General features: G+C 33.6%; 1 protein-coding gene across 2 annotated transcripts in view; it reads right to left on the bottom strand.

Annotated features, from left to right (window-relative positions):
* Nucleotides 1-23,475, bottom strand: part of Hs2st1 (heparan sulfate 2-O-sulfotransferase 1) — a 172,010-nt gene that overhangs the window by 44,761 nt on the left and 103,774 nt on the right. For both annotated transcript variants that reach the window (XM_046443289.2, XM_046443290.2), the window contains exon 2: nt 5,259-5,497. In XM_046443289.2, coding sequence (XP_046299245.1) covers nt 5,259-5,497 — 239 coding nt within the window. The remainder of the gene's footprint in view (nt 1-5,258; nt 5,498-23,475) is intronic.

Below are 23,475 nucleotides of genomic sequence, written 5' to 3'. Positions count from 1 at the left end.
ACGGACACCTAGGCTGGTTCCATAGTTTGGCTATTGTAAATTGTTTTGCTATATACAAGGGTATGCGTATATCATTATAGTATGGTGATTTTAGTCTTTAGAATAAATATCAAGGAATGAAATAGCTGAGTCATATACATGGTGGTTCCATTCTTTGTCTTTTCAGAAATGTCCATATTGATTTCCATAGTGGTTATACTAATTTGTAATCCTACCAACAGTATAAAAGTGTTTCTTTTTCTCCACATCCTCTCTAGCATTTACTATATTGTTTTTATTTTATTTTATTATTATTTTTTAACTAGGGGTTGAACCCACAGGCAATTTACCACTGAGCTACATCCCCAGCCCATTTTATTTTTTATTTTGAGACAGAGTCTCACTAAGTTGCTTAGGGCCTTGCTAAATTGCTGAGGCTGGTCTTGACTCCCAAGTCACTGGGATTATAGGTGAGTGCCACCATACTTAGCTTATTTATATTCTTGATGGCTGCCATTCCAACTACAGTGAGATGAAATCTGAATGTCATTTTAATATGCATTTCTCTGATTGCTAATGATGCTAAACTTTTCATATTCTTATGAAAAAAATTGCATTTCTTTTGATAAGTGTCTGTTTAATTCATTTGCCCATTTATTAATTGGGTTGTGTGTGTGTGTGTGTGTGTGTGTATGTATGTATGTATGTATGTTGAGTTCTTTATATATACTGGATGTTAATCCTCTGTCAATAAACTAACTAGCAAAGATTTTTTTCACATTCTTTTTTTCCCATTTATTAATTCTTGGCATTATGTCCTGAGCTTTAGGGGTTCTGTTAGGAAAGTTGTTGCCTATGCCTATATATTGGAGTGTTGACCCTATATTTTCGGAGTTGCATAGTTTCTGGTCTAATTTCTAGGTCACTCACCATTTTGAATTAATTTTTATAAGGGTGACAGATAAGGGTTTAGTCTCATTCTTCTACATATGGATAATCTTTCTAATAAATGGTGCTGGGAAAACTGATTATCTTTTCTTCAATATATGTTTTAGGGACCTCTGTCAAGGAAGGATCAGATGACTGTATCTGAGTGTTTATGCCAGTACCACAGAGTTTTTGTTGCTATAGCTCTGATGTAATTTGAAATCAGGTATAGTAATCCCTCCAACACTGCATTTTGGCTTAGAATTGCTTTGGCTATTCTGGGTCTTTTAGTCTTCCAAATGAATTTCAGGACTATTTTTTCTAGTTCTGTGAAGAATGTCATTGGTATTTTGATGGGAACAGCATTGAAACTGTATATTGCTTTTGATATTATGGCTATTTTAATTTTGCCTATCTATGAATATGCAAGGTTTTCCTATCTTCTTGTTTCTTCTTCAATTTCTTTGGTCAATGTTCTATAGTTCTCATTGTGAGGTCTTTCATTTCCTTGGTTAGATTTATTCCTAGTTTTTTTTTTTTCTTTTCTTTTTTGAAAAGGCTATTGTGAATGGGATTGTTTCTTGACTTCTCTCTGAGCAAACTCATCATTGGTGTACAGAAAAGCTATTGATTTTTGTATTAATTTTGTAACTTGACACTTTGCTGAATTTATTAGCTCTAAGTATTTTCAGGTGGAGATTTTAGAATCCTCTAAGTATAGGATCATATCATCTGCAAACAGTGATAATTTGACTTTTTCCTTTCCTCTTTTATTTCCTTGTCTTGCCTAATTGCTCTGGCTACAATTTCTATTACTATATTAAATAGGAGTGGTGACAGTGGACATCCTTGAAGGACATGAACATTTTATATCAAGCAGGCAAGCAGATCATATATCACCTTTGGTTTCCATGTCTTTTTAGTCTCCTCTAGTCTTGAGAACCTAGACCCCACTTCTCCCTTTTTTAGTTGCCGTGACATTGAGACATTAGAAAAGCACAGAATAATTTTTTCTGTAGAATGCTCTACAATATGAATTTGTTTACTTCTTTAGGATTAGGTTCAGATAAAACATTCTGGCAAGAAACATTTTTGATTAAACATTTTCATGAGATTACCATAAACTGGTATTTTAACTGTCTTCAGAGTTCCTTTGTCTATATTTTAGGTGCTCAAGTAAACTATAAATAAGCTCCTTGAAAGAAGTACTTTTGCATTTCTTTCTTTGGTATTTCCCCAAAGAATGTAGTACAGTCTGTCTATACATTACATACTGAATAAATAAATGAAACACTGGACAGCAAATATGACAACTATTTTCAAGGTTAGCAGAGTATGTATTGCTATTACATATTGTATAGTTTTATATTGGACTAAAAATATTTGGGCTTTGCCTCTAAAATTTTTGAAAGACAAAAATTAAGCATGTGTAAACAATTTTGCAGTGTCTAATACAGTATGTCCAAAATATGTCTAGGAAAGAATTGGGACTGAAGGCAAATACAGAGCAGAATGAACTACTAAGACTGATATATGAGGATTTAATAGAGTATGGTCACCTATTTCATCTCAAGGTATTTTTATAAGTAAGCTTGATCTTTTAAAAGGAGCTTTGGACAACAGCAGATTAAAAGTACAGTATATAAAATAGGGTTCAAGGAATATTTTAAAAATACTTTCAAGGAACACAGCACAATTTTAAAAGTTCACATTCAGATAAAGATTAGATTGAAACTGAAATAAAAATGCTATCTAATATGTTGTACAAAGGATAAGGAAGCAGTAAATATGACTTGTTTTGAAAAACTGCTGCTATACAGAACAAGAGACCAGTAGATTTTGTACTTTAGAAAATATTTGTCACAAGTCATTCTAATTAAGACCATATTTTCAACTACCAGCTGATGTTTAGAAGTCAGCTAATTATTGAAATTATTCCTCTACTCTGCCCTACACAACATGTTTTAAGTGTTGTTCATTATGTAATCCAATTGCTTATGATACCATAATGCTTCTTCTTTTCCCCTATATATACCTAACAAACTACTGAAAGAAAAACAAAAGCTTTATCTCATCCAAACGCAACTGGGAAAATGTACTACTACATCAGGCCATAAAAGTCATTCATATATGGTAAGCCTCAGATTTATATTTCATGAAAAAAAATGATTCATATCATTGCCAGATATCTTGTAGCTGAAAGACACAAAATAACTCTAAAAACTGAACAAACAAGTTATCATTACTTTTCTGAAAGATTTTACTGAAAGCCAGGCATGGTGGTACATGGCATGTAATCCCAGCGACTTAAGAGGCCAAGGTAGGATGATCTAAAATTCAAGGTCAGTCTCAGCAATTTAGTAAGAACCTGTCTTAAAAAAAATAATAATAACTGGGAATATACCTCAGTAAAGCACCCCTGGGTTCAATATCTAGTACTACAAAAAAAAAGTGGGGGGGTATGTTTATTACTAAGGAAATCTGAAATTATTATGTGAGCTTAAGACATGTTCCTTTTAAATCAAGGTATACTCTGAGAAGCAGTAATGTAAACAGATTTATAACCTACTATATGCTGTATAAAAACAGAAATATTTAGAATCCTTGTCCTTGAGATATACATTATTACATAATGAATAGTTTTTATGACCCACTTAGCTAAAAAAAAATTCTTGTCTCTTCTTAGAAGGATTATTTGGTTTGGCTGACAGGTATATATTTTTGGCTCCATGAAAAAGAGTAATCAAAGATCCTGCAGAGAGCTAAAAATGATATGGGCAGATGATATGCCATATACCATAATCTTTTACAAACATCTCTTTAGCAAGAAGGCCAAACTTAATCTCATGCATGAATGTCATTCTCTGATTTCAGTATAAAGGTTATATTTATGCTTAATAGTGGGAAGAGTCAATTCTATAACAATAAAACAAGTCCATCTAGGTGCAGTGGCGCATGCCTGCAATTTCAGTGACTTGGGAAGCTGAGGTAGTAGGAGCATAGTTGAAGGACAGCCTCAGCAACTCAGCAAGACCCTGTCTTAAAAAATAAAAAGGGCTGGGATTAGTTCAGTGGCAGACTGCTCCAGGGCTCAATCCCTAGTACTGCAAAACAAACAATAAAAACAACAACAACAAAAAAAAACAACTTAGGTTGCTTTCAAACAGATAAAAAAATCAAACTATAATAGGATTATAACAACTAACTTGTTATAATCTAACAAGGTTACTCCAATATGGCAGTTATCCTAAATAGTATTTTCAAATATCTTTTCTCCTTATAGGACAAACTCTCATCCTCTTCAATATTTATAAAGGGAACATTATTTATAATTATAATCAAAGCTCCAGGTGTAGAGAAAATGTGTGCTATTGTTGCTAAAGAGATGAGTAAACTTGATTTTGTAACTTCCTCTATTTTACTTAAAATCATTTCACAAAATTTTTTCCTTTTATTTATTTTTGTACTGAGGATGGAGCCCAAGGACTTTACCACTGAGCTATATCTCTATCCCTTTGTGTTATTCATTTAAAAAAATATTTTTAGTTATAGACAGACAGAACACTTTATTTTATTTATTTATTTTTATGCAGTGGTAAGGATGGAAACCATTGTCTCTCATGTGCTAGGCAAATGCTCTGCCACTGAACTACAGTCCCAGTTCCTCCCTTTTTATTTTGATACAGGGTCTTGTTAAGTTGCTGAGGCTGGCCTTTAACTTGCATTCCTCCTGTGTCAGCCTCCCAAGTTTCTGGGATTACAGGAGTGCATCACTGGAACATGGCTCATTTCACAAAATTATTTATCCATGTGTTTATCTAAAATTCATTGAGAATTTAAAGGCCAGATTATGTTAAAGATATAAGCCACAATCCGTGTTCTCCAAGAGTTTATAATCAACGTTTGTATTAATTACTAAAGATAAGACAAAATTCAGGAGGCTAGTCATAAAATCAAGTACAAGTACTCAACATATATTTCTCTATAATAAGTTGAAACAATATACTAATTTTTATTGCAGGGCATCTTGCCAAAAATACTTCACATTTTTAAAATGATTTCATACTGAAAAGTATCAATATTTTCTTTAAAAATTCAAGTTATACATTAATTCATATATTTCACAAATATATTATTATGTACTTTAGGCAAGGAACTGTGTCCAATACTATGAAAAATGCAAAACTATATAAAAGTTGGTAAGAGGCTTACAATTCATTGAAATTAGCACACATAGCTCTTTAAAATATTTTATCTTCTTGAAATACAAATTTGTGGATGTACCAGAAAACACTGTTGTAGTGCTTAAATTTGTGGATGTCCCAGAAAACACTGGTGTAGTGTTAATTTACCTGATCTTGCAATGACATTACTGGGTTATTTTTGGTAGTATTGATGTGAAGAACATGGTATTTATTCTTTGCACACAGGTCATAGGCGATATTGGTAAATGAGGTGCTTGCTGTTTTGGGAACTCTGTTATAAATTATCACCATATCCTCTTCCTCATCTAAAGATGAATCTTGTCGAGGTCCATCCATTGTATGTCGTTGCTCAATTTCTCGAACTTCATGTCTTGCAATAGCTCTTTCTAAAACAGAGAAAAAGAAACATGAACTAAGTTTTAAATGATTTAATAAGGAAGTTATGAACAGCAAACTCTAGACCATAATAAGGAAAGACAAAATGTAAACACAAGAAAAATAAAAGTATAAGACCAAGATATATGGAAAATATGGATAGACTGCTTGAGTTTTTATGAGGCTCAATCCAGTTGAGTCTAAAACAGCTTTCGCCTAGAACATAATTTTCCTATTCAAAAATAAGGTAAAAGCAACTTAATATATGTTAGGAGAATCAAATCTTCAAAATTACTTGCAAGGCTAATACATATGAATATCAAGAAGAGAAGAATAAACTGACATCAACTTTAGAACAGCATCAACTAGAGATACTGAAGGGTAGTTCAAAAGTCACTTTTCATTCTAACATAGTATTTCAAGTCAATCTTGAGTTGTGTGCATCTCCAAATATTGTTCTGAAGTGCAATTTATTCCTGATAAAATGTATGTGCAATGCCAACTGGGACACAACATAGCTGCAGTACAAGAAAAGTGTTCTGAAGCTATTTAACTGATTCCGTTTTCAGCACGGCTGACAATGTATTTACTGTCCAGCTAAACATTATTTGATCCTCACAGAAGTAATATTTTAAAACCACTGTGGATTATATTAATTGGCTATCTGACTGTATACATGATTTTCTTAAGTTGTTATTCTGAATCAATTTCCTTGAATTCTGACATATTATACATACATGGAATGTAAATTTATTCTAATTAGGATCCCATTCTTGCTGTTGTATAGGATATGGAGTTTCAGTGTTGTGTTTCACACATGAACATAGGAAAGTTATGTCCCATTCATTCTTTCTTTCTTTCTGTCTTTCCTATTCCCATCCCCCTCCCTTTCCTTCACTTCCTCTTTGTCTAATCCAATGAACTTCTTTTCTTCCCTTCCCCTCCCTTTTTATGTTTTAGCATCCACATATCAGAGAGAACATTCTGCCTTTGGTTTTGGAGATTGGTTTATTTCACTTAGCATGATAAGTCTCCAGTTCCATCCATTTATTGGCAAATGTCATAATACACTCTACTGTCATGTATATTTAAAAAGAACAAATAAAAATATTTTAAATGATTGGGTTATAGAAGGTTTAACCTAATTAGCACATTAATCGCCTGTGCTGGGATTAACTTGATGCTAACTGTAGGCAGGAAAAAAAATTTCCCTTGAATTCAATCACTATAAGGGACTGACAAAATATATTTATAAATGTAAGATGGAGGGATGGACCCTAACATTGGTAAGTACTTCCTCGTGTGGTTTCCAGAGAGTCAACAAGATATATAAGTATCATTATTAAAATTTACAAGTTGTGGCTGTATAAATTATCCTGTACAAGAGAGTTGACGATGACTTTTTAAAAAATTACTGGTACACAATAGTTATACATAATAGTGGAATTCACTGTGACATATTCATACATGAACATGACTGATCACTTTCATTGTTGCCCAGTACTTCCCCTTATCCTCATCCTAATCCCCATTTGCTACTAGTCTCCCTTCTATTTTCAAGAGATTCCTATTTTTACATTTTTCTTTCTACCTTCCACATGAGAGAAAATATTTGAGCCTTGACTTTCTGAATCTGGTTTATTTCTCATAATATGACGCTCTATATCTCCATTCATTTTCCTGCAAATTGCAGCATTTCATTCTTCTTTATGGCTGAATAAAACTCCATTGTGTATATATCACATTTTTTTATCTATTCATCCATTGATGGACACCAATGTTGGTGCCTTAACTTGGCTAATGTGAATTGTGCTACTATAAACATGGTGTGCATATATTGCTATAGCATGCTTTATTTCTTCTGCATAAATAAGGAAGAATGGAAAAACAGGGTCATAGGGTGGTTCCATTTCTAATTTTTTAATGAATCTCCATATCGATTATCATACTGGTTGTATTAATTTACAGTCCCACCAACAGTCTATAAATGTTCCTTTCTCCATACATCCTTGCCAGCATTTACTATTATTTGTATTCTTGATGACTGCCATGCTAAAGGAATGATAGTCAGTATAGTTTTGATTTAAACTGCATAATTGCTAAAGATGTTGAACATTTTTTCATTTATTTGTTAGTTGTTAGTATTTCTTCTTTTGAGAAAAGTCTATTTAGTTCACTTGTTCATTTACTAATTGAGTGTATTTGTTTTTGTTTTGGCAGTAATTTTTTTGAGCTTTTTGTATTTTCAGGATATTAATCCTCTGTTGGAAGAGTAGCTGGCAAAGATTTTCTTCCATTCTGTAGGACCTCTGTTCACACTCTCAACTGTTTTGTTTGCTATTCAGAAACTTTCTAATTTGCTGTTCTCCTATTTATAATTCTTGTTTCTATTTCCTAAGCTTTAGGAATCCTACTGAGGAAGTAATTTCCTGCACTATTGTATGCTGGAGTGTTGATCCTATGGTGTCTTCTAGCAATTGCAGTTTCTGGTCTAATTCCTAGGTTATTAACCCATTTTAAGTTGACTTTTGTAGAATGTAAGAGAGAGGAATCTGGTTTCACTCTTTTAGATATGGGTATCCAATTTTCCCAGCACCACTTGTTTAAAAGGTTGTCTTTTCTTTGGTGTTTGTGTTTGTATCTTGGTCAAGGATCAGATTATCATCTGTGTTTGTGTGGGTTTGTCTCAGTGACTTCTATTTCATTGGTCTGTGTGTCTGTTTTTATGCCAGTACCATGCAGTTTTTGTTACTAGAGCTGTGTAAAATAATGTGAATCGGGTATTAGGATGTCTCTACATTGTTCTTTATGCTTAGAATTGATTTGGCTATTCTTGTTGTTTTATTCTTCCAAATGAATTTGAGGACTTTTTTTTTTTTCCTACTTCTGTGAAGGATGCCATTGGTATTTTGATGAGGACTGCATTGAATCTGTAGATTATGGTCATTTTAACAATTTTAATTCTGCCTATCTATGGTCCTATTTCTTTTTTCAGTACTCTGTAATTTTCCCTGTAGAGGTCCTTCACCACTCTGATTAGATTTATTTATTCCTAGGACTTGTTTTTGAGACTACTGTGAATGGGAACTTCTTTCCTGATTTCTTTTTCAGTGAATTCATTACTGGTGTATAGGAAAGCTACTGATTTTTGTATGTTGATTTTTGCATTCCACTACTTTGCTGCACTTATTTCTCAGCTGTAGAAGTCTTCAGGTAGAGCATTTTGGATTTTCTAAGAATAGGATCATATCATCTGCAGTGATATTTTGACTTCTTCCTTTCTTATTTATTAATTGTTCTGGCTAAAATTTTAAGTACTATATTGAATAGGACTGGTAAGAGCAGGCATCATTGTCTTGCTCCTAACCTTTGAGGATATTTTCAGTTTTTCCCTATTGAGTATGATGTTGTCTTTGGGTTGGTTACATATAGCCTTTATGATACTGAAGTAAGATCCTTCTACCAAAAAACAAAAAACAAATAAATAAAAAAAACCCTTCTATCCCTAGCTTCTTCAGTGTTTTCATCATTAATGAATGCTGAATTTTGTTGAAGGCTATTTCTGCATCAAGTGAGATGATCATGTGATTTTTGTCTTTTATTCTTTTTTTGTGGTCAATTTTATTTACTGACTACTGAATGTTGATTCATCCTTGCATCCCTAATATTTTATTGAGGATTTCTGTATCTATACTCATCAAGGATATTCATCTGCAATTTCCCTTGACATGTCTTATCTGTTTAGGAATCATGGTGATATTATTGGCTTCAAAGAATGAATTTGGAAGTGTTTCTCCTGCCTTTCTACTTCATGAAATAACTTGAAGAGCACTGACATCAGTTCTCCTTTAAAGTTCTGCTAGAATTCAGCTCAGAATCCATCTGGCCCTGGGCTTTTCTTCATTATTTATTATTTTGTCAATCTCATTGTATGTTATTGGTCTGTTAAAAGTTTTCTATATCCTCTTGGTTCAATTTTGGTAACTTATTATCTCTAGAAATTTGTTAATTTCTTCTACATTTCCCAATTTACTGAAATGTAAGTCTTCAAAAATCTTTTGGATTTCAATGACATTTATGTATATATTACCTTTTTCATCTGTAATTTTATTAATTTGGCCCTTCTCTTCCTTTTGGTTTAGAAAAGTGTTTAATCAATCATTATATTTTCAAAGAACCAACTCTTTATTACATTCGTCCTTTGTGTAGTTTAAAATTATTCTCTATATCTCATTAATTCTGGTTCTGATCTTAATTATTTCCTTCTTCCTATTGGCTCTGGAATTAGTTTTTTAAAAATTTTTCTAGGGTCTTAAGACCCATCATTAGATTGTTTATTTGGGATCTTTCTGGTTTTTCAATGTAGACACTTGTAGCTATAAACTTTCCCTAGATCTTCCTTCATAGTGTCCCAGAAACTGTGGTTTGTTATATAGTCTTCTTAGATTCTAAGAATTTTTAAATTTCTACTGAGTTCTTCTATGATCTGTTCATCATTCAAAAGTATATTATTCCATTTTCATGTGTTCCTATAGTTTCTATAGTTTTACTTGCTGTTGATTTCTGATTTCATTATTATGTGATAAGACGCAAGGAATTATACTGACTTTTTTGTATTTACTAAGACTTGCTTTGTGGCCTAAAATATATTATGTATTTTGAAGAAGGTTCCATGAACATCTGAGAAGAAAGTATATTCAGCTATTGTTGATGATGTTTGTTATTCCCATTTGATTTGTAGTATTTTTAGGTCTAAGGTGTCTTTGCTGATTTTATGTCTGCATAGCCTATTTATCAGTGAGAGAGGTGTGCTAAAATTACTTAATATTACTACACTGGGATCTAATTGAGTCTTTATGTCAAGAGGTGTTTGTTTTATGCAATTTGGTATGGGCACATTATTTATGCTATATCATCTTGCTGAGTTATTCCCTCTACCAGTATTTAATGACTTTCTTTGTCCCTTCTGATTAATTCTGGTTTGAAGTCTGCTTTGTCAAATATGAAAGTAGCTATCTCTGCTTGCTTTCAGGTTTAATGTACATGGAGTAACATTTTTCATCCTTTCACTTTCAGCCTATGGATGTCTTTGCCTGTGGGGTGTATCTCTGGCAAGCAACATATAGTTGGGTATTGCTTTTTGATCCAATCTGCTAGGCTATATCTTTTAATTGGAGAGTTGAGACCATTTACATTCAGTGTTATTATACAGAAGTGTTTATTTTCCCTGCCATTTTGATTTATTTCTAATGTTTAATTCAACCCTAATTTTCATTTGCTTAACTACTCCTCTAATGAAATTCATTCTTTCCTGAACCCTGCTGTTTTTGGTTTTATCTTCTGTGTACATGATTTTTTTAAAGTATCTTTTGCAGTGCTGGCTTAGAAAACTCTTACTTTATGCTGATCTTGAAAGGTTTTCATCTCTTCTTTGATTCTAAAGGATAACTTTGCTGAGTAAAATAAAAATTTGTTATGTGGGAGGTATGTGGCAACCCAGAAACAGGCACAGACAAAAGTCTGCTCTTTTTATCCAAAGGGTCAAGATAGGAACAGCAAAAGAAGATAGAGAACATTTAGATGTTAACCACTGTACTTCAGCCAAATTCCACAAGGGTTGAGGAACTGGCTCCACCTTCACTGCTATAGGCAAGTGGGGAAGCTAAACTTCTACCCCTCACCAAGCTGTAACAAGGTACCCAAGATTCTTGGTAGAGTGGTGTCAGAAAAGGACAACTAGAGATTAAGACCTTCAACACATGAAGCCAGTAATGAGGCACTTCCACAGTGTCAGTGAAGGACAATTAGTTAAAGAGTTTGGACTTCCACTTTCACATGGCATTAATAAGAGGACTCTTTCCTTCTCCATTTGGTGTGTCAGAAGAGGCCTAACAGAGATTCAGGACTTTTGCCATCATCCAGTGTAACAAGGCCACCTGTTCCCTGGTCTAGTAGTAAGAATGAACCTATCAGGTGTTGTTTGAGGCCAAATGAAGAACTTGGAACTCAGCAGTAATAAAGCAGTATCTCCTTCTGTTGCAAGACTAGGGTCAGAAAAATTAAAAAATAGAAGATTTAAATAATGAACTCAGGATAAAATGTTCAGGTTAATCAAATACTATCCATTTGAAGACTTCAAATTCAATGAATAAAGATAATTAAGAAAGGCAACACTAAGATGACATGTCAAAGAATTATTAAAGATTTAAAAGAGCCATAAAAATGCTTTAATGAGCAATTATCAACGTGCTTGAACCAAATGAAAAGAGAGCCTCATCAAATGAAGTTTTAGTAAAGAAATAGAACACATAAGAACCAATTGGAAATTTTAGAACTCAAAAATATAATAACTAAAATGAAGAATTCAGTTAATGTTCAACAGCAGAATGAAAAGGATGGAGAATGGCTTAGTGAACTGGAACACAAAGCAAAAGAAATTACCCAATCTGAATAGCAGCAGTAAGAATGTAAACTGAGAAAAAGGAAAGCGACAACAACAACTGCAACTACAAAGACAGCCTCAAGGAACTGTGGACTGCAATGAAAGATCTACTTTCGAGTCACAGAGGCTTATAAGAAGAGGAGAAAGAAGACAGAGCTAAAAATAGTTTCAAAAGAATTATGGCTGAAAACTCCAAGTCATATAAAATCTGAAAATATCTACGTAGGTCAATATACATCATAATTAACTTCTGAAAAAAAATCTTGAAAGCAGTGAGAAAAACTGAAGCCTTATCTATAGAAATCTGGAATAACAACATATTTCTCATTAGAAACCGTGGAGTCAGAGGATGTAGCACAAGGTTTTTTAAGTGCTGAAATAAAAGAATCATATACCTATAGAAAAACAATCTCCAGGATGACGAGAAAATAACCCTTATATGCAAGAAAATTAAGAAAATGTATTGCTGGTAGAACAACCCTAACAGACTGGCTAGAGAAAGTTCTCTAAACAGAAAAGGAGGATAAAAGATGAAAACTTACACCAAAAAGAACAAAAAACTTAAAGGGTAAAAATATGGATAAATACAATGAACTTTCTTTTTCCATTTGAGTTTTTGAAAATATGTCTAAAAGGAAAGCAAAACTTATAACCCTGTGTGATATGTTTCTAAATGTATATACAGCAAATATTTATGGTAATTGTGTTGTAAATGGGGGAGAATAAAAGGACTTATATAACAAACTGTTTCATTGCAGCCCACAGTTTCTTGAGGCTGTCTTTGTAGTTACTGTTGTTGCTGTTGCTGCTTTCCTTTTCTCAGCTTACATTCCTATTGCTGCTATTCAGATTGGGTAATTCTTTTGCTTTGTGTTCTAGTTCACTAAGCCATTTTCCATCCTTTTCATTCTGCTATGAGCAAAAAAAAAGTAGTATATATACACAATGGAATATTATTCAGCCATAGAAAAGAATGACTATGACTTTTGCCAGTAAATGGATGGACCTGGAGACTATCATGCTAAGTGCAATAAGCCAATCCCCCCAAAACAAAGGTGGAATGTTCTGACATGCAGATGATAACTCACAATAGGCGGAGGAGATAGAAGAATAGAAGTTCTGAACAAAGGAGAATAAAGGTGGGGGGCAAGAAGTGGAAAGACTAGAGTGAATTGGATATAACTTTCCTATTTACAAATGAATACACAAACAGAGTAACTTCACATCATAAAAAAAAAATAGAACATAAATGGAGGTAAGGTTTCTATACTTCACTTGACTTTCTAAAATAATACCAGTTAACTGACAATTATATTTACATAATGAAATACATAAAATAACCAGGAAAAAAAAACAGTTTAGGGGTCTATCAAAAAGTTAAGCATAGAATTAGAATATGAGTCAGCAATTTCACTTCTAAGTATACAACGAAAGAACTGAAAACAGTTACTCATACGAGTACTTATAAATGTTCATGGCATATTATAGCCAAAATTAAAAACAATCCATATGTCCATCAACTTAAAAATGAATAAACAAACTGGAATATAAATACAATGAAATACTAGTCAGCCTTAAAAAGTAATAAAGTTGTAATATATGTGAATGATAACAATGAATCGCAAACATAATTAAGTGAAAGAAGCCAGATGCTAATTGGTCACTATTATATGAAATAGCCATAATAGGTAAACACACAGAAACGGAGCACAGATTGGTGATTGTCAGGGATAATGAAGGAAGCACCTGTTTCATGGTTATAAGGTTTCCTTCAGAGTGATGAAACGTTTTGGAACTAGATAGTGGTAATGGTTGTTTAATACCGTGAAAGTAGTAAATGTCAGTAAATAGTTCACACATTTTTTATTTTCTGTGATACTGGGAATTGAAGTCAGAGGTACTCTACCACTGAAATACATCCCAGCCCCTTCGTATCCATTTTTTGGAAACAAGTTCTCCCTAAATTGTTAAGGATGGTCTCAAACTTGCAATCCTCTTACCTCAGCCTCCTCAGTCACTGATTTTTATGAGTATGTACCACCATGCCCAGTTTTGAATGGTGCACTTTAAAATGGCTTATGCTAATAAATTTTGCTTCAAAATTATCAAAAACAAGAAAGTACTCAAAAAATAATGAGATCTTATAATATGGGTTCACTTTAATAACAATAATATTAAAACCAAAAATGCTTATAAAACATTCAACAGTTTATAAAATTCAAATATTTGTTGAATGCCTCCATGTTAAGGACTTTTTCTAGGCCCCTCTACATACATATTTTATGTATACACTATGCTTTCACATTAACTAAACATTAATCCTTAATATTTATGAAAACACATTACAAAATAGAAACAAACTTCCAAACTTCATCTGACATCATTAAAAACATATTGGTTAATTTTCCTAAGATGATCTATGAATATTAAAAATAGTTGTTAAATATCCTATCAATACAAACAGCACATGGGTGATTTTTTTTTAAATATTTATTTTTTAGCTTTAGGTGGACACAATATCTTTATTTTATTTTTATGTTGTGCTGAGGATCAAACCCAGTGCCTCACGCATGCCAGGCGAGCACGCTACTACTTGAGCCATATCTCCAGCCCCACATGGATGATTTTTTAAAAACGTGATGCTAGCTGGACATGGTGGCACACACCTATGATCACAGCAGCTCAGGAGGCTAAGGCAAGAGGATCCCAAGTTCAAAGCCAGTGTCACTAACTTAGCAAGGGCATAAACAATTTAGAAAAACCTTGTACCAAAATTAAAAATACACAGGGCTGGGAATGTGGCTCAGTGGTAAAGTGTCCCTGGGTTCAATCCCTGGTACCAAGAAAACAGAAAGACAAAACTAACCTATAGTGACAGAAATCAGTGGCTACCTAGGGCAATAAGACAATTTCATACCTGACTGGAATGGTAATCATATTGGTATATACACTGGTCAAATGTCACCAAACTGTATATTTTGAAATGGGTGCAATGTGTTTCAAATAAATTATGTCTCAATAAAATTAATTTAAACCAAAATAAATAAATAAATAAATAAATATCCTATCAATACAAGAACAGCAAATATAATTCTTTCTGTTGCTGAGGTTACTAAGTTATAATGCATTTTATATTTATTTTATTTAATATACTTGCCAAATTTGATTATAAATTTTGGTTTGCTTTGATGGAAATAAAGATTGAATACAAGACCTTGTACATGTTAGGCAAGCACTCTACCACTGAGTTACATCTCTAGCCTTTGTTTTATTTTATTTCTAAGACAAGATTTTGCTAAGTTGCCCAAACTGGCCTCAAATTTGTGATCTTCTAGCCTTAGCCTCCCCAAATAGCTGGGATTATAGGTATGCCACCACACCCAGTCTTCTATTACAGATTTTTATAGTTATTTCTAGTTTAGAAGTGTGAAATTCTTATACAATTTACAACTTTATTATCAATTTGAGAAATATATTAATCATCTATATGAAATAATACTGGAAATAGTTTGTAAAAAGTGAATTCTATGTTTTGTGTTTTACATACATCATGTGTCATAGGCATATTCTGTTCAAGTGTTTTATTTGCATCACCTAAGGTTCTGGTGTGTGTGTGTGTGTGTGTGTGTGTGTGTGTGTGTGTATGTATGTATGGGGATTGAACTCAGGGGTACTCTACCATCAAGTTACATCTCTAGGCCTTTTATTTCTTTATTTTGAGAAAGGATCTTAAGTTGCTCAGGCTGGCATCAAAACTCCTCCTGTCTCAGCCTCCTGAGTTAGTGGTATTATTGACACTGTACCAGCCTTGGGTATTGATTTTTTTTTAATATTTATTTATTTTTTGTTGTAGTTGGGACCCAATACCTTTTTATGTATTTGTTTGTTTATTTTTATGTGGTGCTGAGGATCGAATCCAAGGCCTTGCATGTGCTAGGTGAGTCCTCTACTGCTGAGTTACAACCCCAGCCCCTTAGGTATTGATTTTTAAAAAGGCCAATGCTAATAGGGGCTAGATATTATCTTAATTTAGATTTGCAAACTTTGAGTGTCAAAGAAGTTGTGATCATTATCTGATTACTGATGTGAGTATACCATTCAGTCCCTCTGACTCCAGGGTCTGTACTCTACATTACATTAATTATCTGAGATTTAGTATTTTTCTAAGCTATATTAGGAAGGAGTAGATCCTCACACTTAAATACCCTATGACAATATTATAGAAGTATAATATTTTTCTGTAAGCATCTTTGAAAAAAATTAAGTATTTTATTTTGGAATTGCAAAAGCATTTGGCAGCTTTTTCCTGTAATGTTCCTATGCAAAAGGCATGGTAAATAATATGCTATAGTTAGTAAAAGAGGACAGAAGTTGACTGTCTTGTAGGTGTTAAAAAAAAAAAAAACACGCTGTATTATCTTTGCAACTTTCTGTGAACATGTAGTTCAAAATTTAAAAAGGTTAAAAAAAACACAAAGCCAAAAACAATTCTTGAAATCATCACCCTCACAATTCATAATTGTATAATAGTTGTGTCATTCATGATCAACAGGGAAAAACTTCAAGTTTTGTTCATTTGTGGGTTACTATGTGGATAATAAGAAAGTCTGAAGTGGGTCCAATATAAAGCTGAGGTTTTTCTTTAATGTACCAGTATAAATATGGGATCTATTACTAAAATTATAAAATAAAACCTCTCCCAAATAGTATTTCAGGAAAATGCAAATCAGCCTTTCCTACTGTATCAATGGAACACAGGTGACAGACCAAAGCCAGATTGGCCAACATCCATGTTTTGGGGATAGCATTCCTGGAAAGAGATTCTTCATATTCACCCACAGCCATTTACCCTTGTCTCTTAACCTGTCAATAATGTTTGGGCCAAGTACCTATTTTGGAAATATAAAATATTATTAAAAATCACAGGTGCTAACTTTGAGGTTTCAATCTTCACATGTCTCAATCACTTGAAATGAATACTTTGATACAAAATGGGGAGTTCAACTAATCTGCTATTTCTTTTTCTTGTGTTTTACCAAGACATTCTATCTCAAATTACCCTTCATCTTTATATAAATTTTCAAGTACACTGTTTCTATTTTCAATTGCCATCTTGCACAAAATTGAAAAAATGCCATTGTAACAAATGTCATGAGAACAAAATACTTCCAGATCCAAGAATTGGGAGAAAATTTTCTGGAAAATACACTGCATAAATTGTGCCTTGAATAAATGGAGCCGACTTTAAAAATGTGTAGATAGATAATGCAGGTAAAGCCTAAATAGTAGCACAAGTTGGTAAATGACAAATATACTAGTATAATAATGATAAAATTACTTAACAGTAATATGAAACAGCTACAATCTATTGCATTTTAGGCTACACTGATAAACATAACTATCAGAATAGCAAATACCCACTTATCAGCCTTTACTATGGACCCGGAGCAATCCTACTGTTTAAAGGTACATTAATTATTTAATTATGATAATAATTCTACATATAGTAATGGAGTCTAAAGTTAGATTAATTACAGAGTTATAAGGAATAAGGTCTGAATTCAAACCTTCATCTGATACCAAAATGTACATTTCTAACTAAAATGCAAATTATTGTCTTAAATCACAGAAGAAAATTTCTAAAAAAAATTACATTCCAACACACAGGAATATTATGTGTCATTTTAGGCACACACTGAAAACCACAGCACATCCAGAATGCAAATGAGCTGGATCGATCATGCTATACAAAAAACTGTTTAGAAAATCCATAAAAGGACTAAGTATGTTAAGGTATCGCAAAGGTTATCGTGAAAAGTAGGAAGCATTCTTTCCAGGAGACAAGGTAGACTGTGGCTCAATATAAAATGGGCTTTCAAATCATCAGTAGAGGCATAAGCAGTTTAGGAAGTGGTAATAACTTATTAGTCCCTGAGGTTATTCACATAGAAGCAGCCTGAGGACTTGCCCCAGGATGAAAAGAAGGGATTTCTGCATTGATGAAAGCTGAAACCAGGGAACCTCTGAGATACATTAATTTCTCCTTTAACATTACAGATATGTTTTTGGAGGACTCCCTTTGCTCACTCACTTCCAGGCTCAAAGTAAGAAGAAGCAGAAATATAGACATGAGCAGGAAGAAAGAAATGGAATTACTATCTCCCAATCTTCTTTAGTAATACCTAGATATATTTTTGTCTATTTTGAAAAAGACAAAGAATTTATCCCTAATGATTGCTGTTATGATTTAAATGTTAGGCGTCCCCCAAAAAGCTCATGTGTAAAACAATGCAAAAAGTTACAAGGTGAAATGATTGGGCCAGGAGATCCTTAATCCAATCAATACATTAATCCAGTTGAATGGATTAACTGGGTGGTGGGTGGTGACATGTTGGATGTGCCAGGAGGAGGTGGGTCTATGGGGATGTGCCCTTGGGGTTTATATTTTGTTTGTGGTGAGGGGAGTTCTTTCTCTGTGCTTCCTGATATCATGTTTCCGGCTGCTTTCCTCCACCACACACTTCCACCCTTATGTTCTGCCTCATGTCAGGCACCAAGGAATGGAGTAGGCCATCTATGAACTGAGATCTCTGAAGCTGTGAACCCCAAATAAACTTCTCCTTCTTATAGTTGTTCTTGTCGGGGCATTTGGTCACAGTAGCAAATATGGTGACTAAAACAATTATTGTAAGAGTTCAAGTAACTAAGCATTGTCATACTATACTATATAGCTTTGTGTAATAAGATTACTATGATCATATATGACCAAGTTTTTGCACTGGATTCATTAATTCCATAAACATTTGATGAGAATTATTAATTTTAGGTACTGAATCAGGTTCTGCAGATAAACCTACTCTTGGAAAGTCTGGTGGTATAGTGCCATAATAAAAATTTATACAAGATGGGTGTGGTGGTGTGCACCTATAGTTCAGCGTGTGGGAGGCTGAGGCAAGAACTCGTTTGAGCCCAGGGGTGTGGTTCCAGCCAAAGAAACATAGTGACAGTGCTCCTTCTCCCCAAAAAATTAACACTAAAATTTAAAAAATTTAAAGTTTATAAGAAACTATCTCCTGAAGAGACCAAAAGAAAAATAAAAAAGGGGACTGGGGTTGTAGTTCAGTGGTACAGCACTATCTAGCATGTGTGAGGCACATGATCCTTAGCACCACATAGAAATAAAGAAGTAAAATGAAGGCATTGTGCCCATTTACAACTAAAAAAATTTTTTTTAATAAATAAAAAAAGAAGGGCTGGGGATGTGGCTCAAGCAGTAGCGTGCTTGCCTGGCATGCGTGCGGCCCAGGTTCGATCCTCAGCACCACATACAAACAAAGATGTTGTGTCTGCCGAAAACTAAAAAATAAATATTAAGATATTCTCTCTCTCTTAAAAATAAATAAATAAATAAAATAGTGACAAGCATGAGCAATGCCCTTGGAGGCACAGCACTGAATGGTATAGTTAGGCCCTAAAAGTTGTTCTTAAGAAGCTTAGAAAATGAGTGAGATGAATAAGTGTAAAGCATGAGGTAAACAAATGGGCAGAAACTAAAGCATAATGTCTTAATCAACATACTGGGAAACTGATACATATCCTGTAAGAAATAAAACTTCAATTGTTTACTACAAAGGTAGCTCAGTCTTGTCCAGGTACCAATGTGAGTGTTCCTGGTTGGCAGATGGCTTTTATGCAGTGATTCAGGAAATAGGGCTCCTTCTTTTGTGACTTTGTCATTTACCCCAGGACCTTATTTGGCAGATATAGGAGAATAAAATAGAAAAAGCATGCTAGTTTATTAATTATCTTGGTAAACACTAGTCAGTTGGTTCTATCTAGATACATGATGAGAAATTTAATTCTTGGTTGGGCAGCTGATTCCTAGAATAAATACATAGCATGAGGAGGAATGCATGAATAGTGGATATATGGTCAGTCATCTCCTCACAAAGGTGCACAAAGCAGGTTCACAAGTGATAAATAGTATTTCATCATCTCTATTTCTACATGGGATCTTATAGAAATTTCTACATAGATTCTTGTAGAATCATCTCTAATCCTACATCAATCTTGACACCATGAGGGCTATAATATTTACTGGCTTTTTCAGGGCTGGGGTTGTGGCTCAGTGGTAGAGTGCTTGCCTAGCTTGAGGCACTGAGTTCAATCCTCAGCACCATATAAATGTAAAATAAAGATATTGTGTCCACTTAAAAAACTAAAAAATAAATATTTAAAAAAATATATTTATGGCTTTCCTCTTGAGGCAGCAGCAGAGATGACGGTGCTTGATTAGAAATGGTTACCCTGTGGAAAAAGAGGTGACCAGGAAGATGTGTAGGGGCAGAGGGAATTCTGCTTTTCCTTTTTTAAAAAACACATACGAGATATCTCTGAAATGTTTGCATAAATATTAGAAAGGCTTTTTAATGGAAAATGAAATCCTATACAAACATCTGGGCTGGAGGCTGAATGTAATTCTACTAATGTTAATTCTGATTCCAGTGAGAGACTAATGAGAGGGAAACGTGGATTATCACTTTTAGGTACCCATGGAATATCCAGATATAACCAAAAACAACCCTGCAATATTGACCATGCATTTATCTACTAATGAATATTGTGGGGTTTTGTTTGTTTTTGCTCTTTGGTACCAGGAATTGAACCCAGGGGCATTTAACCTCTGAGCCACATCCCCAGCCCTTTTTGATATTTTATTTAGAGATAGGGTCTTGCTGAGTTGCTTAGGCCCTCACTAAGCTGCTGAGGCTGGCTTTGAATTCATGATCCTCCTGCCTCTGCCTCCTGAGGCAGAGGGATTACAGGTATGTGCTACAGTAGCCAGCATGAAATATGTGGTTTCTGATCATGTGTCCACTGTTCAATATTCACATTTGGCATATGTTAGCAAACAAAGCATTTTTAAAACATACGTACTTGTTTCTTGTCTTATCGATATGTCTTTGGAATACTTTTTGAAGGCTTGATGAGGTTTTTTTTTTTAACTCACATTGCACATAGGTGGGCCTTACAGGGTTTTTGTTTGTTTTTTACTGCCATATCCATTGGGTTTTACTATTACAAAAATAAATCTCTGCTGGCACTTTTCCCCAAAGTAAAAATAAAGATGTGATAAAGTGGAAAATGTGAAGAGGGTAAAGAGTAAATTATTCTGGAAAGACATTTAAAATTGTTCTTAAATGAAAACACTGGCAGAAAAGCAAAATTGGAAGGATTCAATTATATATAAGCTTTGTAATACAGCTAAAATATTAATTTTTATGTTAAACAGGCAGAAATATTCAGAAATTTCTTCATTTCTTAGCAGAGGTCCAAACTGCCATTAAAATATATGTGCTTTGATTGTTGAAATAAATACCATACCAAGAAGATTAAAGCATTTTGAAAAATCAAGAAAGAAATGCCAGCAGTGTCTACAAAGCTGAATTATTTTCACACTTCGACAACTGCACCTGGTGCTCTATTCACTAGTAAGTAAAAGGAATAATGAGTAACTAGGACTCAGCTCCAGCTGGATTTAGAGATCATTATCTAAAACCTAATGCAGCAGCTGTCTGAAAATTAGAATTAGCGATGCTGAAAGCTTGCTGTTATTTTACTAGAGTTTGATGTGCATGATATTCTAGAGCAGAGGTACTCAATAAAAGTGTGCATCAGAATCACTTGGTGAGTTTGTCAAAAAACAGATTCCTGCCTTCCCACCTTCAATGGATACTAATTCAGGCCTAAGAATCTGCATATCAAGTTCCCAGGTGACAGTGATATGATGGTCCAGGAACACTCTGAAAATCAATGTTCTAGAAAGTATTTCTGTTGACTAATTAAGAAGACAGATGCAGAATATGCTCTCTTCCATGTAACTAATTGATACTCCCATTAACTTGGCATTTGTGATAAATTTAAATCTAGCTTACATCAGTGAAAAACAAGGCTATTCCACTTAATGATATAAACTAGTTGTCAGGATATTCTCCTGAGGTGATATAAGAGTGAGGGAGCTAAAATCTGTGCCAAACAGAAGCCATTACAAAGCACACAAGAGCAATACTGGTACTTGTTAAACACATTTTGGCTGACTAGTTTGTGACCCTCTGGTTACAACTCTCCATTTCACCCTTTCATACCTAATGTATTAAGGAAGAACTCTCTGCAGCATAACTTCTTGTCTTTGGAAGCCATCTGATTTTAATATAGCCCGTTTATTTCTCAAAAAAGTAATTTTTTTGGTGGCCGAGATAACCTTCTAGATAACCTAGAAATAGTGTAAATAAAACAAATTGGTTTAAATAAATTTTAGGAGTGAGGTTTATTGGATGGAAACCATCAAATTATATAAACTCTTAAATCCTTATTAATAACTACTAAACTTGATATTTGTAAGTTAAAAATAAATGATCCATATACCCCAAAGAAAAGGCAGAGACTGCTGAACAGAATAAAAAAAGTATTCAACTATATATTACCTCCAAGTGAACCACTTTAAATGAAACAAGTAAAAAGAATGGAAAGTGATACATTATAATACCACAAAGAAAGCTAGAGAGAGGGGCTGGGGATGTGGCTCAAGCCGTAACTCGATCGCTTGGCATGCGTGGGGCGCTGGGTTCGATCCTCAGCACCACATAAAAATAAAATAAAGATGTTGTGTCCACCGAAAACTGAAAAATAAATATTAAAAAAATTCTCTCTCTCTCCCCCTTCTCGCTCTCAAAAAAAAAAAAAAAAAAAAGATATCACAAGGACACAACAACTTTAAATATATGTACATCTTTGTAAGAAACTCTTAAAACACATCAATGAAAAACTGAGAGGAAAAAGTAGACAAATCTAAGTATAATCAGAGATTTTTCCAATAATTGAAACAAAGTTGATAGAAATCCCATAAAGATATATGGAACTTGAATAATACTATCAACTAATTGGGATTTATGAAAAACTCCAACCAGGATACAGATACTATTTTTTTTTCCACATGGAAGATTTAATAAGATAAGCCATACTGTGAACCATAAAATGGATACAATAAGTTCAAAAGGATTCAAGTCATACAAAGCATGTTATCGGACTCCAACAGAATAAAATATTTAAAATCACCCATATTTAGCCTACAAAACATGCTTCAAGTAACCCAGGCGACAAAGGAAAAACAAAAACCAAAATTAGAAAAGTATTTTGAATATAACAAAACTGATAACACATCAAAATTGTGAAATGTAAAGAAAGCAGTGCTTATAGGGAAACTTGGAGCTCTACATAATCATAATAGAAAAGAACATAGGTCTATATCAATGATCTAAGTGTCTCACTAAGAAAACAGAAAAAGGAAAGCAAATAAAAGCACAAATCAATGAAATAGAAAACAGAAAACATAGAAAAATCAGCAAAACTGAATCCTGTTCTGTGTGTTAAAATAAAAACAAAACAAACAAACAAAAACTAACTAATAACCCCGTACCAGACTAGGAAGGAAGGATACAAAATAGAAATGAGGAGAGGTAATACCGATAATAAGGGAATATTACAATT

The sequence above is a fragment of the Marmota monax genome, unplaced genomic scaffold (assembly GCF_021218885.2).
Source record: "Marmota monax isolate L192 unplaced genomic scaffold, Marmota_monax_Labrador192_F-V1.1 WCK01_AAM20220418_F8-fsc00046, whole genome shotgun sequence".
In the NCBI taxonomy this organism is placed as follows: Eukaryota; Metazoa; Chordata; class Mammalia; order Rodentia; family Sciuridae; genus Marmota; species Marmota monax.
This window is presented reverse-complemented; position numbering and strand designations above follow the sequence as displayed.